Source organism: Pelophylax lessonae (genome assembly GCF_965119305.1).
Source record: "Pelophylax lessonae genome assembly, chromosome: 3".
Lineage (NCBI taxonomy): Eukaryota > Metazoa > Chordata > Amphibia > Anura > Ranidae > Pelophylax > Pelophylax lessonae.
The window spans coordinates 355,835,323-355,850,976 of record NC_138770.1 but is presented as its reverse complement, the minus strand read 5'-3'; the positions used below and the strand labels follow the sequence as shown (position 1 = coordinate 355,850,976).

Below are 15,654 nucleotides of genomic sequence, written 5' to 3'. Positions count from 1 at the left end.
AAAGTTGATTTGATTGACCAGTATGACATATAATTTACCTTAGATGCTCATACATGACTTCTATAGGCCGATACACTTCATCTATTTTATTTTCCATGTCCTGTAGATCTTCTAGAAGTGTTAAGATGGAGTTTAACTGCTCCAGGCTTTCCACTGGAGTGGTGAGCTGCTGCCATACTGTCTCTCTGTATTGTACAGCGTGGTGAAGTTCATGCTGAAAGATATTTAGAAAACAATACCACTGACTATACGTACAGCCATTTCAAGAAAAACAGAAATAATATTTAATAAGGTGTATGTACCTTAACACGCTGATGTAGTATTGTTGCATAATGAGACTTCCAGCTTCCTGCAAATCCTTTTAATGTATCCTTCATCAAAGAGTAATCAAGACAAATACAGCCTAATTCCATAACCTAGGAAGCAAAGCAAAATACTTTATACCTATACAGTAGTAAAAGTGATACTTACATGCCTATACATACAGGCATACATATGCCTGAGCTAAAGATATAAGGGTCTCAAACCAAGGTATCAGTATGTGTAGGGTATCAGTAGTGTTTGTAGGGAAGCAGGATATGTTTTGTCAAATTATATATACAAATATCATTCTATTTAAAGCAAGCAAGCATAAAACAAACTTAGATTTTAATTTCAATTTTTCTTTCATTTTTTTTTTTCTACATAAATTGTTAAGAAATCAAGATTAAGATTGGTGGTTATACAAAAGATTGGCCCATTGGGGTACAGGTATGACAATGAATGTTATTTTAAACATGACAAAATACAGACCAAATGTGAAATTAATGCAGTAATCTACACTCTCCACAACAAACTAAAGCAATAGAGATATGTAGCAGATGCTTACAGCCATTGGTCACATGCTAAGCCATATATTTTCCATTATGTAGTCTAAAAATTACAGCGTGAATCAAATTAATTGATTTGGTCAGCACTCCAAGTTTTGAAATAAATCATAACCCCATCATTTTAGTCTTGACCAACAATATCTATAAACTGTATAAAACTGCCATAGTTGCATGACCTCCCCACAGAAGTACCCAACACTAGATAGCTAGGGTTGCTTTCTGTTCTGTTTCCTCTTTCTCTCCTGTTCTTTTCCCTTATGGAAGTGGCGCTTTGTCTGATATGATTGCATATACCATATACACTTCAGGTCTGCTGTGGTATGTTGATAAAGTTGTGACTTAAGTTATATTCGGGTCTGCTTCCCCCTAGTCATCCATGCCCATGCTGACACAGGGTTGGAGACAGGTGGAGGACCTATATGCCTTTTATTGGGTAAATACCTGGATTGTGTATTCTGCCTCTAGTTTTACTTTTGTTAGTCCCGCTAACCAGACATGCCCACTATGTTTAATTGTGGATTTCTGTTATTCCACATTCTAATTGTCTTTGTAAAACGCAATAAATATTTGATTATAAAACAAAATAAACTGTATGAGGCAACATTTATGAACTTTACCAATCATTCTTTTGCTTTATTATTTTCAGATACAGGCTCTTTAAATATTGCATCTACTCTGCTATAACTGATGCAGATCTACCAAATGTCATTACCTCCTCTGGAAACCCTGCTAGTATTGAAAGTCCTGTGGTTTTTACCCAATTTGTGAGTGGTTAACTGTTTATTGTAACTTACACTAAAGATATTTGGTATGCATATGTGTAGTCTGAGGTTGTGTGATCTCAGCACTCATTTAGAATACCAGAGTTGATCTATATGTGTGATATGTGAATGCCATCAATGGAATCCACCCACATCACACTTTGTTGCCTTTCATCAATGACTGTGTGCATGATAGATATACTCTACAAATGACTTTTTATTGCTCTATGGGTCTGCTGGGTTTACTAAGTTCAGAGTGCAGTAAACCTCAGAGTACTTGGGGACCATATGCATGAAACCTAACAATATTTCAGTATTCTTCTGTTGGTAAAATGTTTTGCTTTTTAGCCTTGCTTTCACCTTTCCTATAATATAGAGAAATGTGTTGTGTGCCACAAGAGGGACTTCAGTGCTATTAGAATTGTTAAACTTCCAATGAACACTGCAGACAGGCTGTGTATGCAATTATAAATATTGTAGAGCCCCAAATGTATTACTTTTATATGCAGTTTGAATATATTACAGCAGCCGTTCTCAACCAGGGCTCCTCCGGAGGTTACTAGGGATATCTTAAACTGTGGCTAAGTGACCGCCCATCAGATGGTGCCTTCATAGTTCCAGTTTTATCACCACATGGCAAAGCCATTAGTATGACACCAATGACAATTTTAGCTGTCTGTAAGGGTGACTTTCTAACCACCACTGTAAGGGCTTGTTTACACTTGCTTCAAAACATGGTTTCGGGCATGCTTTTTTAAAGCTCTCTGAACGCCAGTCAAAGCCCCTGTCACTAAAAAAAATGTTTAGCTTACAGTCCTCCTTACACCTTGCATTTGCTTTGCTTCAAAATTATACCCAATGTCGTTTTAGTGGTGCTTCAAAGCGTCCTTGAGAGACTTTAATTCAGCTTTAACTTTGCTTTGTTTTAGAGGTATTGCAGGTATGAGATATTAGCACACACAAACACAGGGTATCTGCAAAGGTTCAATAAAGCTTCAAAAAAGCATAACCAAAGCATCACCAAAGCACCACTGAAGCATCACAGAAGCATAAAAAAAACATCAAAAAAGCATGTTGAAGCCAAAGGCGCTTTATTGTGTGTTGAAGTCGAAGCAAGTGTAAATAAGCCCTAAGGGAGGGAGGGAGGGAGGGAGGGAGGGCATTCTTTCCACTGACCACCAAATGTATATGGCAATTTCCTAATGACCCCCTAAGGACCAATTTCTGAACCACTGGTTCCCTGACACCTGAAAATGATTTCAAGGGTTCCTTTGTAGTAAAAAGTTTAAGAAAGGCTGCGTTACAGTTATAAGTAACGAGGGATTAATAGGGCTTTAACAGGGTTTTAATAATGCTAACAACTCTTTAATTCGGGACTAGCTGGGGCAGTGAGTGAGTATATTGTTACAAAAATGTAGTCCTGCTAAATGTCAGCAGCACTAAAGGTTGCCTTTTTTCACCATCTTTTGGCAGTTTTCCTAAGTATAAACATGGGTTGGATTGAAAATGACTCATTTTGTGATTCAGTTCCTGTAGCTGACAAAACATGTAAAAAAAAAACAAAGCCTCTCATACTCTTACTAGTAATATCAAGAAATATTATGGCAGAATTTCCTGAGATGGGTGAGATATGATTGGTAATAGAATGTCCTTACCTCCGGATAACCTTTAATTTTCTCTTCAATATCTAAAAGTCGTTTCACTTCCTTGTGAATGATAGCAAGGCATGGATTGCCTATTAAAAACTCCTCACTCTGTTTGTACATGTTATCCGCCCATAGGAAGTCATAACAGCTTAGACTGAAAAGATGCTTCTTTACCACTGGGTAAATATCTTTAATGAAATGAGAATTCATTATTATGTACAAATATATTTCACTAAACAAACAATGCTCAATTTTAGGTCGACTGAGCCAAGGCTGACCAGTAAGCAACCACCAACCCTAACATAGAATGGATTAAATGGATTTTTGTAACATACAGTACATGGAGTCTAGTGGATTGCTTTAGCCCTGGGTGCATTCTGTTTCTATCCACCTGGCAGTTTTGTATGTTCCTACCCACCTTTGTCTCCAGCACCTGCTGTTACGTTCTCCTTAACATAAAAAATTCAGCATGGAAAGTGGGACCTTCTCATAATAGCCAGAGCAGGTGTACAGACCCAGGAACTCAGCTTACTATAACTCTCCAGTACCTACAATAATCTGAAATATCAGTCCTGGGTGGGCTGGGTTTAAAGCAGTGTTACACTAAAAAAAATAATTTATTATATTGCAGCTTACCATTTCTTAGATGTGATGGTTACATGCTACATTTGTTTTCTTTTTTAGGATTTTTTTTCTTCTATTTTTGTCTGGTGAGTTTGTTTTTCAAAAGAACAATCTCTCTTCCAGATGTATCAGTTTACAGGAATGAGACAAACCATTTAACACTGACAGGGCTGCTTACAACAATCAGCATTTATTTATTGCGATAAAACCTTTATTCCGAAAGCAAAAAACTATTTGGTGCAACTGATTTTAAAGTGTGATCTGGAGTTTAGCTTCAATGTGTTAGTGTATTTAAATCTGCTAGTACATATAACACCCCCCCCTCCCCCAGACTGACAATGCTGCTGTCCAAAGGTGCCCCCTGTGCTCAATCATTCAGAGTGGGGACACTCTAAGATAGGAGGTGTGTTACTGGCCAGATTATCAGGTGAAAACAGAGGGAAAAAGCCTAAAAAAAGAAAACTAATGCAACCACATATAATGATTGGTCAGCTGCAACAAATTACATTTTTTCGTTTTGGGTTTAATATCACTTTAATATTATATTATGAATTTACATTTATAAAATACTCTTTTATATACAAATGTCAAATAAAATATTGATAGAAAACTGTTTATATATTGTGAGGGGATTAGCTCGGTGGCGGGTGTGTATGACCCCTTGGGAGGGTTCGTTACACAGGGAGATAGCCGAGAAGTGGTTGTAAACAACTTTGTATGGTTTTATTCTTGCAATTTTCTTCACACAAGTGCAAGCTTCAAAAACATAAAAAATAAAATAAAACACAAAATAAATCCTTGCCACTGTGGGCGGCTACCTTCTCACACACAGGAACCTACCTAAGGAGTCTCTCCCCAACCTACTGTTGGGCAGACTTGGCTGATCCTACAGCAGACCATCAATAGTCCATTTATTTTCTCTTCACCCAGAAAATGTTCCTTTTCTCTTCACATAGAAAACATCCGTTTGTTTTTCTCTTCACATAGAAATAGTTCATTTATTTTCTCTTCACACAGAAAATGTCCATTGGTTTCTCTTCACATAGAAACAATCCATGACCTCACCTTGAGAAGTCTTCAGTCCCTTTACCCTCCTCAGCGCACATCGCTTCAGGAGGCATTCCTCTCCCATGCTCACACAGCTTCAGGAGGCACCCATCTGACTGTCCTCTACTCACACAACGTCAGGAGGCAGCAATCAATAGACTTCCTCTGGACAAATTATAGAGGCCTTAATTTCCTCATTCTGAATAGCTGAAGGTTTTTCAACTTCCCTAAACCTTCCTGCTGGCTACCTCTGCAGCCGACACCCTATAGTAATTGGTGAATTGTCTAAACCAAGCAGACATGTATCTCCTGTCTGTGACAACATCCACAGATTTACCTGACTTCTGGTCACATACCCCCCCTCTTGTTTCAACCCTAGGGTTGGGACACAGATTTCCAGGCACGCATGTGTCAGGCACTGCTCTTGACTCTCACTGATAAGCCTCCTAGTATCTTCAAGCTTCAGGATGAAACGGTTTCTGTCATCTTCATTGACAGATTTCTCATAAATGTCACACAGTTTGTCCCTCATCTCATATACACATTCTTCAACTGCATTTTTAGCATCATTTCGCTCCTTCTCAAGTTTGTCCTGCATAACCGTCTGTCCTATCCGCCATGGAGGACCATGATCCATAGGCAACTCAATTGTGCTAGTCTTAATGTCTTCAACATTCTTGAGCCGCCTCTCTCTGCAATCAATAAATGATTTCCACAAAACTTTGAGAACCTCTGCTTCACTTGGCTTTGTTCCAAGAAATGTCTGTACTTTATCAACTTTCCTTCCACCATTATATGGGTCAAAGGCAGTAGCTTCATTAATTAGCCGTAGACAGTTGAACCCAGCGATCTGGGTGGTATCCATTACAGACCTCCTCTCTGCATCAGTGAAGAAGCATGGAACTGCAACACAGTCTATTACAGGTTTCTTCAATGCACTTTCTGCTATTGCACTACTTTTCCCTTGTAGCTCCTTTAGTATTTCCTTGATTTGGTTGAATTGCATATCTGCTGAACTATTTGACCGCTCAAGGTCGCCTAGTTCATTTTCTTTATCTGAACTCCACATGGAATGTATCTCAAGATCACAATCAAACTTCTGCCACCTGTCTTTCACCAGTTCCATTTTGGAAATATTCCCTGAAAAGGTACTTATTCATTTGCTTCACGTTTTCACCAACAGCCTTAGTTTTCTCCACTAGGTGGTGTTTGCTTTTTTCTCCAAGCTTTATATCACTTGCCTTCTTCACTAGACTTTCAGCCTGAACTGAGAAATCATCACATTTCTTACACAGCTCCTTTACTTGCTGAAGTTCTAACGATACATTTTCCAGTGCTTGAAGCTTTTGAAAGAACTGTTTATTCCAGAGGGGTGATTCAATCAACATGTCATCAAATTTCTGATGGACAGACCCCAAAACACTGATCCTTTTATAAACTGCATCAGGCACACTATCCCCTCTTTGGGAAAGATCCTCTTCAAGTTCTTCCAACTGAATCTTCATTTCTTCTACTTGCTGTTCTAAGGCTCGCTTAGACTTTTCTAGCTCCTGAACGCTTTTCCCAACATCATCCTTGGAGCTGACCAAATCTTCCATTTCTGTACGCAGCTGTTTGTTAACTCTTTCTAGTTCAACCTTACACTCTAGAGCTTCCTCCAAGGAGTGAGCCAAGAACAGGGCTTTGCTCTCTTTATCACGCGCCTCTGTTTCTGCACGGTCGCGTTCTTCTGCATATTTTGCAGACACAGTCTTCTCCTCACCAAGCATCTGATCAAACTTCTTTTTCACATCTTCAACATTCTCTAATGAACCAACGCTTTGTTCCATGCGTTTTTTCATATCCGCTATCTGAGCTTGCAATGTTGCGACTTGCTCTGATAGGTTTTTCTTTGCTTCCTCCTCCTCTTCTAATTGTTCCAGGATGCCATTTTTCTCATCTTCCATTTGTTTGAGTTTTGTGCTAAAACTCAGCCTTTGACACCTCTCTTCCTGTAAGAGTTCCTGAGTGTCTTGCAGCTGCGATTCCAAGATAGAGAAATCTTTGGCAATTTCTCTAGATTTGCTGTCTGCTTGAGAAAACTGATTTGTGACATTGTCCAACTCAACCTGCAGTTGGTTTGCCATCTCTGACAGCTTAGCACACAATCGGTCACCTTCTGATACTTTGACTTGCAATTCCTGCAGCTGTGCCTCTACTTTTTTTCTCTTGTGTTCAGAATCTCCTTTTCCCTGCATAAGAGCCTTCACCTCATTGGCTAGTTTCTGGGAATGAGAATGTAATTCTGCCACACAGGCTTCTTTCTTCTTTAGCTGCTGCTGGACACGTTGGGCTTCCTCTTTCCAACTTTCACAGTCCGTACGTAATTCATCTACCACATTGCTCAAAGTGGTGAGCTCATACACAGTACTCAGTAATTTAGCCTCTCTCTCATTTTTCTCCTTGTAGCTGAGAGACAATGTCGTTTTCAGAGAGACATTCTGTTCCTGCACATCCTGCAGTTCTATTTTTGTAGCTTCTAAAGACTGAAGACTTTTTGCCAGCTGATTACGCAACTCCAACATATCACCCATACTTTGCTCCTGCAAAGTCTGAACTTCAATTTCCTTTTCCATGAGGATGGTATCTCTCTCCATTATATTCTCTCTACGTTTTTGTAACTCGGAAAAAAGAAGAGCAGTGGATTCTTCCCACTGTAACACCTGAGCCTGCAAGTTTCTATGCTCCATCCTAAGCAACTCCAGGGCTTGTTCCTTTTCTTCCATTTTTCGTTGTAAGGCATCCATCTCAACACTGCACACATACTCGGTTTCCTCCAAACCGATGGCCTCCATTGGCTGCTGGCGTCTCTGTTTCCAACCTGCCATGCTCTCTTGGTGAGCTTGTTGTTGAGCTGCAAAGCTCCGCTGAAAATACGCATTTGTCCCAGTGTTGCTAGGGACAACAACCTTTCTCTTTAGCAGACTCTGTTCAGGCATGGATGGGGCTCGTTCAGGCGGTAACATCCCCTCCATCCATAGAATTCAGTCTCTCATTTCAGCTATCTTTGCATCTTTCAGGCGTTTTGACCGCCCCATCTTCAATAACTCCACAATAAATTTTTCACAGTCCAGCAAAAATTTTGAGACCACTGTCTCTTTAAAGCAAGTAGCTTTTCTCTCTCTTGCAGGATCTCCTTTCCTGCACACACAGTTTGTGCAGTCTCATGCACCAGACAAAACAAAGTCCATCAAAAATTTTGAGACCACTGTCTCTTTAAAACAAGTAGTTTTTCTCTCTTTCAGGATCTCCTCTCCTGCACACACAGATTGTGCAATCTCATGCACCAGACAAAGTTCATAGAACAGATGAACTTCTTTGCAGGGATCTCTGCTTCTGCCCAATGCATACCTCCACCATATGTGAGGGGATTAGCTCGGTGGCGGGTGTGGATGACCCCTTGGGGGGGTTCGTTACACAGGGAGATAGCCGAGAAGTGGTTGTAAACAACTTTGTATGGTTTGATTCTTGCAATTTTCTTCACACAAGTGCAAGCATCAAAAACATCAAAAATAAAATAAAACACAAAATAAATCCTTGCCACTGTGGGAGGCTACCTTCTCCCACACAGGAACCTACCTAAGGAGTCTGTCCCCAACCTACTGTTGGGCAGACTTGGCTGATCCTACAGCAGACCATCAATAGTCCATTTTTTTTTCTCTTCACCCAGAAAATGTTCCTTTTCTCTTCACATAGAAAACATCCGTTTGTTTTTCTCTTCATATAGAAATAGTTCATTTATTTTCTCTTCACACAGAAAATGTCCATTGGTTTCTCTTCACACAGAAACAATCCATGACCTCACCTTGAGAAGTCTTCAGTCCCTTTACCCTCCTCAGCGCACATCGCTTCAGGAGGAATTCCTCTCCCATGCTCACACAGCTTCAGGAGGCACCCATCTGACTGTCCTCCTCTACTCACACAACGTCAGGAGGCAGCAATCAATAGACTTCCTCTGGACAAATTATAGAGGCCTTAATTTCCTCATTCTGAATAGCTGAAGGTTTTTCAACTTCCCTAAACCTTCCTGCTGGCTACCTCTGCAGCCGACACCCTATAGTAATTGGTGAATTGTCTAAACCAAGAAGACATGTATCTCCTGTCTGTGACAACATCCACAGATTTACCTGACTTCCTGTCACAATATACACTATATTACCAAAAGTATTGGGACCCCTGCCTTTACATGCACAGGAACTTTAATGGCATTCCAGTCTTAGTCCGTAGGGTTTAATATTGAGTTGGCCCACCCTTTGCGGCTATAACATCTTCAACTCTTCTGGGAAGGCTGTCCACAAGGTTTAGGAGTGTGTCTATGGGAATGTTTGACCATTCTTCCAGAAGCGTATTTGTGAAGTCATGCACTGATGTGGACGAGAAGGCCTGGCTCGCAGTCTCCACTCTATTTCAACCCAAAGGTGTTCTATCGAGTTGAGGTCAGGACTCCACCCCCAAACTCACTCATCTATGTCTTTTTAGACCTTGCTTTGTGCACTGGTTTAAATAATTTGGTGGAGGGGGGGATTATGGTGTGGGGTTGTTTTTCAGGGATTGGGCCTGGCCCCTTAGTTCCAGTGAAGGGAACTCTAAAGGCGTCAGCATACCAAGACATTCTGAACAATTTCATGCTCCAATCTTTGTGGGAACAGTTTCCAACATGTCTGTACAACAGGTCCATAAAGACATGGAGGAGCGAGTTTGGGGTGGAGAAACTTAACTGGCCTGCACAGAGTCCTGACCTCAACCTGAGAGAACACCTTTGGGATGAAGCAGGGACTGCGAGCCAGGCCTTCTTGTCCACATCAGTGCCCGATCTCACAAATGCGCTTCTGGAAGAATGGTCAAACGTACTCATAGACACACACCTATACCCTGTGAAAAGCCTTCCCAGAAAAGTTGAACCTGGTATAGCTGCAAAGGGTGGGCCAACTCAATATTGACCCTACGGACTAAGAAGGGGATGCCATTAAATTTCATGTGCGCGTAAAGGCAGGTGTTCCAACACTTTTGGTAATATAGTGTATATGCATATATATATATATATATATTATTTATATATATATATATATATATATATATAGTTTTCTCAATTCTTTTCACAATGGAAAGTTGGACCCCCTCATAAAGGCCCCAGCAGGTGTGCAAACCCATGAACTCAGCTTACCATAACTCTCCAGCACCTACCATAATCTGCAACATCAGCCTTGGGTGAACTTGGTTTAATATTATATTATGTAACTACTTTCCTACAATTCACTTTTATTTAAAAATGTAAAAATAATATATCAATAGAAAATGGATTATATAGACACCTCTCATTGTTGTCTCAACCTTTCTCACAATGTGTTGCAGATTGTTGTTTGCAGCTATGGACACATTAAAAGCTTGCCCCTTCTTTTCTCCAGACCACCAGCTCAAAGAATCACTGATATTTATAATGGAAAGAATAACTTGCTTGATGGTGTCCTGGGCAACATCCATAGTGGGATCTATAAGGATGTGTGGAATTTTAAATATGAGAGAAAGCTTAAACCTGCAAAGGGGAAAAAAAACTGAGGTTAGGTTTATGGAATTCTTCAGATAAAGGTGACATCATTTAGAGACACATACCCATATGTATTGCCACTTTGAAATCCATCATTACCAGTAATATTTTGTAAGGGTATGTGAAGTTCTATGGGGTAAAATGTATAAAATCAGCACCAGTTACAGATATCAGCAACCTATGGTTATAGACATTGTTGTTGGACCTCCAGGATTTTAGTACAACATAAGGGAAAGGGTCTGCATCCCAAATGGAAAGTGTGCCAAGCTCTTTCAGGAGATAGCAGATAGACTAACTGGAAACCAGAGCTTCAGTACAAAGCTTTGAATCTCAGCCTGCAACATGTTAACTCAAAACTCCAGATCAGATAATGATGCAAGATGTCAAGTCATGAATAATAAAAATGACATTGACAACTCAGCACTCATGGGTATAATGTACTTCCAGCATCCATAGGGATTATCTTGTTTATTAGCAGAAGCAGTAAAATACACTATTTCAAAAGCATCATGGGCATGACTACAAGCCATACGTGTTACACTCAGCCCTAATAAATACTGTATATGGGATTACCACAATAGTTCTTTATTATTCAGGTTTTCCCAAGACAGCAAAGCCTCTGTAATAATAAATATAAATCTCTATGTTCTTAGTTTGAATAAAATGCAGAAGTCACAAACCATATTCAATATTGTTATGTTATAGATTATACCTTTGTATAATGACAGGGTATAAGCATCATGTATATAAAGAGATTCTGTTAGGAGCGCATGTATGCACTCCTGCTCTGTCATAGTTGCTGGTTCCAGCATCCTGGTTTGGGCTGTGGTATTCTCCTTATCTGCCAGACCAAGCTGCCTCTTTGTCTGCCCTGTTCTGCTAGATTGGATTTCCCTGTGTATGACCTCGGATCGGATATCAACTATTCTCTGAACTCTGTTTGCCTTGTACCTGGACTGTCATTAAACCATTCTGCCTGTCTGCCAACTGCAAGTACCTGTTTGCTTTGCTCAGTTCGCGCATGCCCTTGTACCAATAGGTAAGCCTATAATAAGGCTAACCTATAGGTACTGTAACTATCTCCTAAACATGCACCATTTAGGAGATATTTACTTTGCATGCAGCCAGCGAAATCACTGGCGCATGCGCTCTAAAGGAACGGCCAACCCTGGTGCCGTTCCTCCAGAGCCCTGTGCCATTAATGGCGGCTCCCGCGCGCATGTGTGACATCATCGCGGCTCCAGCCAATCAGATGGCTGGAGGACGCAAACCCGGAAGGAAGATGGTTGAACACGTCGGCTGTGTCACCAGTGAGCGGGCGGCACTGCGGGGGCTTCATTCCAAGGTAAGTATTCATAATGAGCTAGTATGTGATGCATACTAGGTCATTATACCATTGTTTTTCAGGTTTCTTTTTTCTGAGGTTGACAAACTCTTTAAAAAATATATATATATATCTTTTTGAATGCATGTCATTTTATTATTATTGCTATCACTTTAAAAAAAAAATGTTTACCTAAGCTGTTTTTCTGTTCCAGGGCAGCAGAGCAAGTAGCTTACTAATTTCATATTTTTTAATATTTAATTAGTTATTTATTATTAATTACCTATATAGTGGCTAGTTGAGAATCTTTTAGTTTTGCACTGTCTAATTGGATATAGTGGTGCACGTTGGCACGCACGCTACTCCCAGGCGTGCACCGCGAGAGAGGAGGTTGCGGCTCCTATGCCAGACGGACGCACTATAGGTTCTATGATTATGTGAGTACATGTCTTTTTGATCGAAATAAAGCTATTTTAAACGGTAATACACTATCGGAGGCCCCTTTTCTTCTTCATACCCGGGTACTGTACTGGAGTTTTTTGTATCTACTGAGCGGACGCCATATAACCTATGACGGAGTGAGATCGAGTACTAGGGACGTCCAGGTTGCCAGTGTATGGGAGCGATCCCCAATATCGACCCGCTGGTTACCCCTGTAGGGGTAAAGGAATCTGGTAAGCGCAAGACCCCAGGCTTAGGGGAGCACCTTACCTTCCGCCCACTCACCACACTCCGGGCATAGAGAAAGAGCACCTTAACCACTGTATACGGACTATATAAATATAGGATTTTTTGGATCTACTAATCCATTGTGATTGCACTTTTTTTGGGATTGATTTGTATGATATCCTATAGACACCCATTTTTGCTGCCGGTTTTGCACAGTCATAATATAATTTTTTCACCTTTGCACTATTGCACTTATCTACTGGCAGCTATATTTATCACTTATATTTATTACAGTTATATTTATTGCCTGTGAATTTATTTATGATTGCTATTATATAGAATTATCCATTTATTTATTATCCCACTCCTATTATTCACTATTGCACTCCTGCACTTTATATCTATTATCTGTACACTTTCAGACATTGTATTTATTTGTTGTATCCTATTGTAATAGTTTCTTATTTTAAGCTTATACCTCTTTGATTTGTATACCACTGCACTTTTTGCACATTGATTGCCACTCGTGGCCCTTGATTTCACATTGTATAGTAGTTCATATGCTATGTTTTTACAAGGATACACACAGGTTTTAATTTCGTTTTTATTACACAGACTTTTTATGACAGTTTCATTTGCACATACTTCATATATAATTGATCTTAGGAGTGACACAACCACAAATTGATCTCCCGAATACCCCACTAGGCAGCGCCAATCACTTCTTCTATTTTTCCTTATACAAATACAGTATATGTACAGCAAGACGTATGAAAACACATTACCTCAGTCTATGTGTCTGAAATGTAGAGCCCAGAAGAAGCTTAAATGTATTAACCAGAGGCTTAATTTTCTGAGGATTAATTCCATCTGATGCTTGATCAAATACTTGAAGTTCAGATGTGAAAGATTCCATGTCACAACCTAAAAGTTGTGCTAGGCTGACTAATGAATGCAGTATGCAAGTGAACACGGCATGATACAACTGCTCGCTGAGCGATTCTGGAAATAAAAGATGCAACCAATCAAAACTTCACATTTACAAAGCCTCTTAACTCAATGCAGTGTACTCAGTTCAGATGTTCAACTAAACTTGTGGTCAACCTCACCAGATACAATGTAATTAATGAATCCAAAATGCAGAAACAATTTACAAAAAGATGTACTCTGTTAGTTCTTAAAAAAACATCTTACAAAGTAAGCATTACACAAGCATTATTGTGTATTACACAAAACATGAGTAAACTACATAGAACAATTTAAAAAGGCCTTATATTGAAAAGGAACTTCCCTAACAAAAGAGTCCTCCTAACTTGAAGTGGTTATTAAGTCACTGTAGAGAGGCGATCCCGAATCACGGTGTGTGTTCGCAATCTAGAGGCTAGTAAATAAGGTAAAGCATCACTTTACAAAGAATACCCAATCACGTGCAAGGAAAATTAAAAAAAAAAAAAAAAAAAAAATTAGCTTACATTGGATGATGGAAGTCAACAGAGCTTCCCCTCATTTACTAAGCTCTGGAACAACAGCACTTGAAAAGAGCACAGTCTATTTGCCTTCAGTGAATCAACCCCAAAGTTCTATGTCTATATTCTGTGAGCAGAAAAGCATACATATAAACTGCATATTTAAAGGGTATGTAAGGTGGGATGGTTTTTATCTTAATGCATTTTATGCATTAAGTAACTGAAGTCGAGCTACCATTGGACAATTTAGAACACACTCAATCAGAGTGATCAATATAAACCAATAACAACCACGGTAGTCTCACCACCAATGGTTGTGGAATAGTTTGTGTGGTGGGGAGGTTTAACATGCCACTGACCACTAATAGTTGTGGGATTGTTTTAGGGGAGTTTTTAAGGTGTCACTGACCACCAATGATGGTGGGATTTTTTACAACCCCAATTACAAAAAAGTTGTGTAAAATATACATAAAAACAGAATGCAATGATTTGCAATTCTCATAAACCCAAATTTTATTCACACTAGAACATATATCAAATGTTTAAACTGGGGAAATGTAGCATTTTAATAAAAAAAATAGGGTCATTTTTAAATTGATGGCAGCAACACATCTCAAAAAAGTTGGGAAGAGGCAACAAACAGCTGGCAAAGTAAATGGTACTAACAAGGAAGAACATATTTGAACTAATTAGGTTAATTGGCAACAGGTCAGCAACATGAATGGGTAAAAAAAGAGCATCTTAGAGTGTCAGAGTGTTTCAGAAGTAAAGATAGGCAGAGGTTCACTAATTTATGAAAAGCTGAGTCTAAAATGTGTTGAACAATTTCAGAATAATCTTCCTCAACATAAAAGGACAAGGCCGAAAAGCAATATTGGATGCCAGTGATCTTCAGGCCCTCAGATGGCACTGCACTAAAAACAGGCATAATTCTGTGATGGATATCACTGAATCAAGAATATTTCCAAAAATCACTGTCAATCAAAATGCTGCCTTCTTCTCTGAGTCAAAGCCCATTTTATCTGTTCCAAAGTAGAAAACTGTTCTGTGGTCAAACAAATAAAAATGTTACATTCTCTTTGGCAACCATGGGCCGTATCTTTCGGACTAAAGAGTAGAGGGACCTTCCAGCTTGTTACCAGCGCTTAGTTCAAAAGCCTTCATCTCTGATGGTATGGGGGTGCATACATGCATAAGGAATGGGCAGCTTGCACATTCAGAAAGGCACCATTCTTTCCTGAAAGTTTTTTGTCCAGGTTTTAATGCAGCATATGCTCAGGCAAGAATGGGACAACACTCCTCTCCCAAAATCCCAGTAACTAGTCTCCTTGTTTACAGAGTGTTGTTAAAAGAAGAGGGAATACTCCACCATGGTAAACATGGTCCTGTCTGAACTTTTTTTGGATTTGGGGTTGTACTTTGCCAGTTTTTGTTGCCCTGTCCCAACTTATTTGAGACATGTTGCTGCTAATCAATTTCAAAATCACCCTATTTCTTCCCTTAAATTGTACATTTTCTCAGTTCAAACATTTAATATGGTTTCTTTTTTTTTTCTTTTTTTTATTGTGAATAAAATATGGATTTACGAGAACTGCAAATCATTGCATCCTGTTTTTCTGTTCAAAAGGCATTATTGAAGGCAGAGAAAGATTACAAGCATATCA

General features: G+C 39.5%; 1 protein-coding gene across 1 annotated transcript in view; it reads right to left on the bottom strand.

The window, feature by feature from the left end:
- Window positions 1–15,654, bottom strand: part of LOC309549672 (dynein axonemal heavy chain 5-like) — a 303,485-nt gene that overhangs the window by 214,057 nt on the left and 73,774 nt on the right. The window contains exons 23-27 of the mRNA XM_082250083.1: window positions 13,310–13,526; window positions 10,299–10,519; window positions 3,286–3,464; window positions 303–416; window positions 39–214 (exon numbers count right to left, since the gene is read on the bottom strand). Of these exons, the coding sequence (XP_082106209.1) occupies window positions 39–214; window positions 303–416; window positions 3,286–3,464; window positions 10,299–10,519; window positions 13,310–13,526 (907 nt within the window). The remainder of the gene's footprint in view (window positions 1–38; window positions 215–302; window positions 417–3,285; window positions 3,465–10,298; window positions 10,520–13,309; window positions 13,527–15,654) is intronic.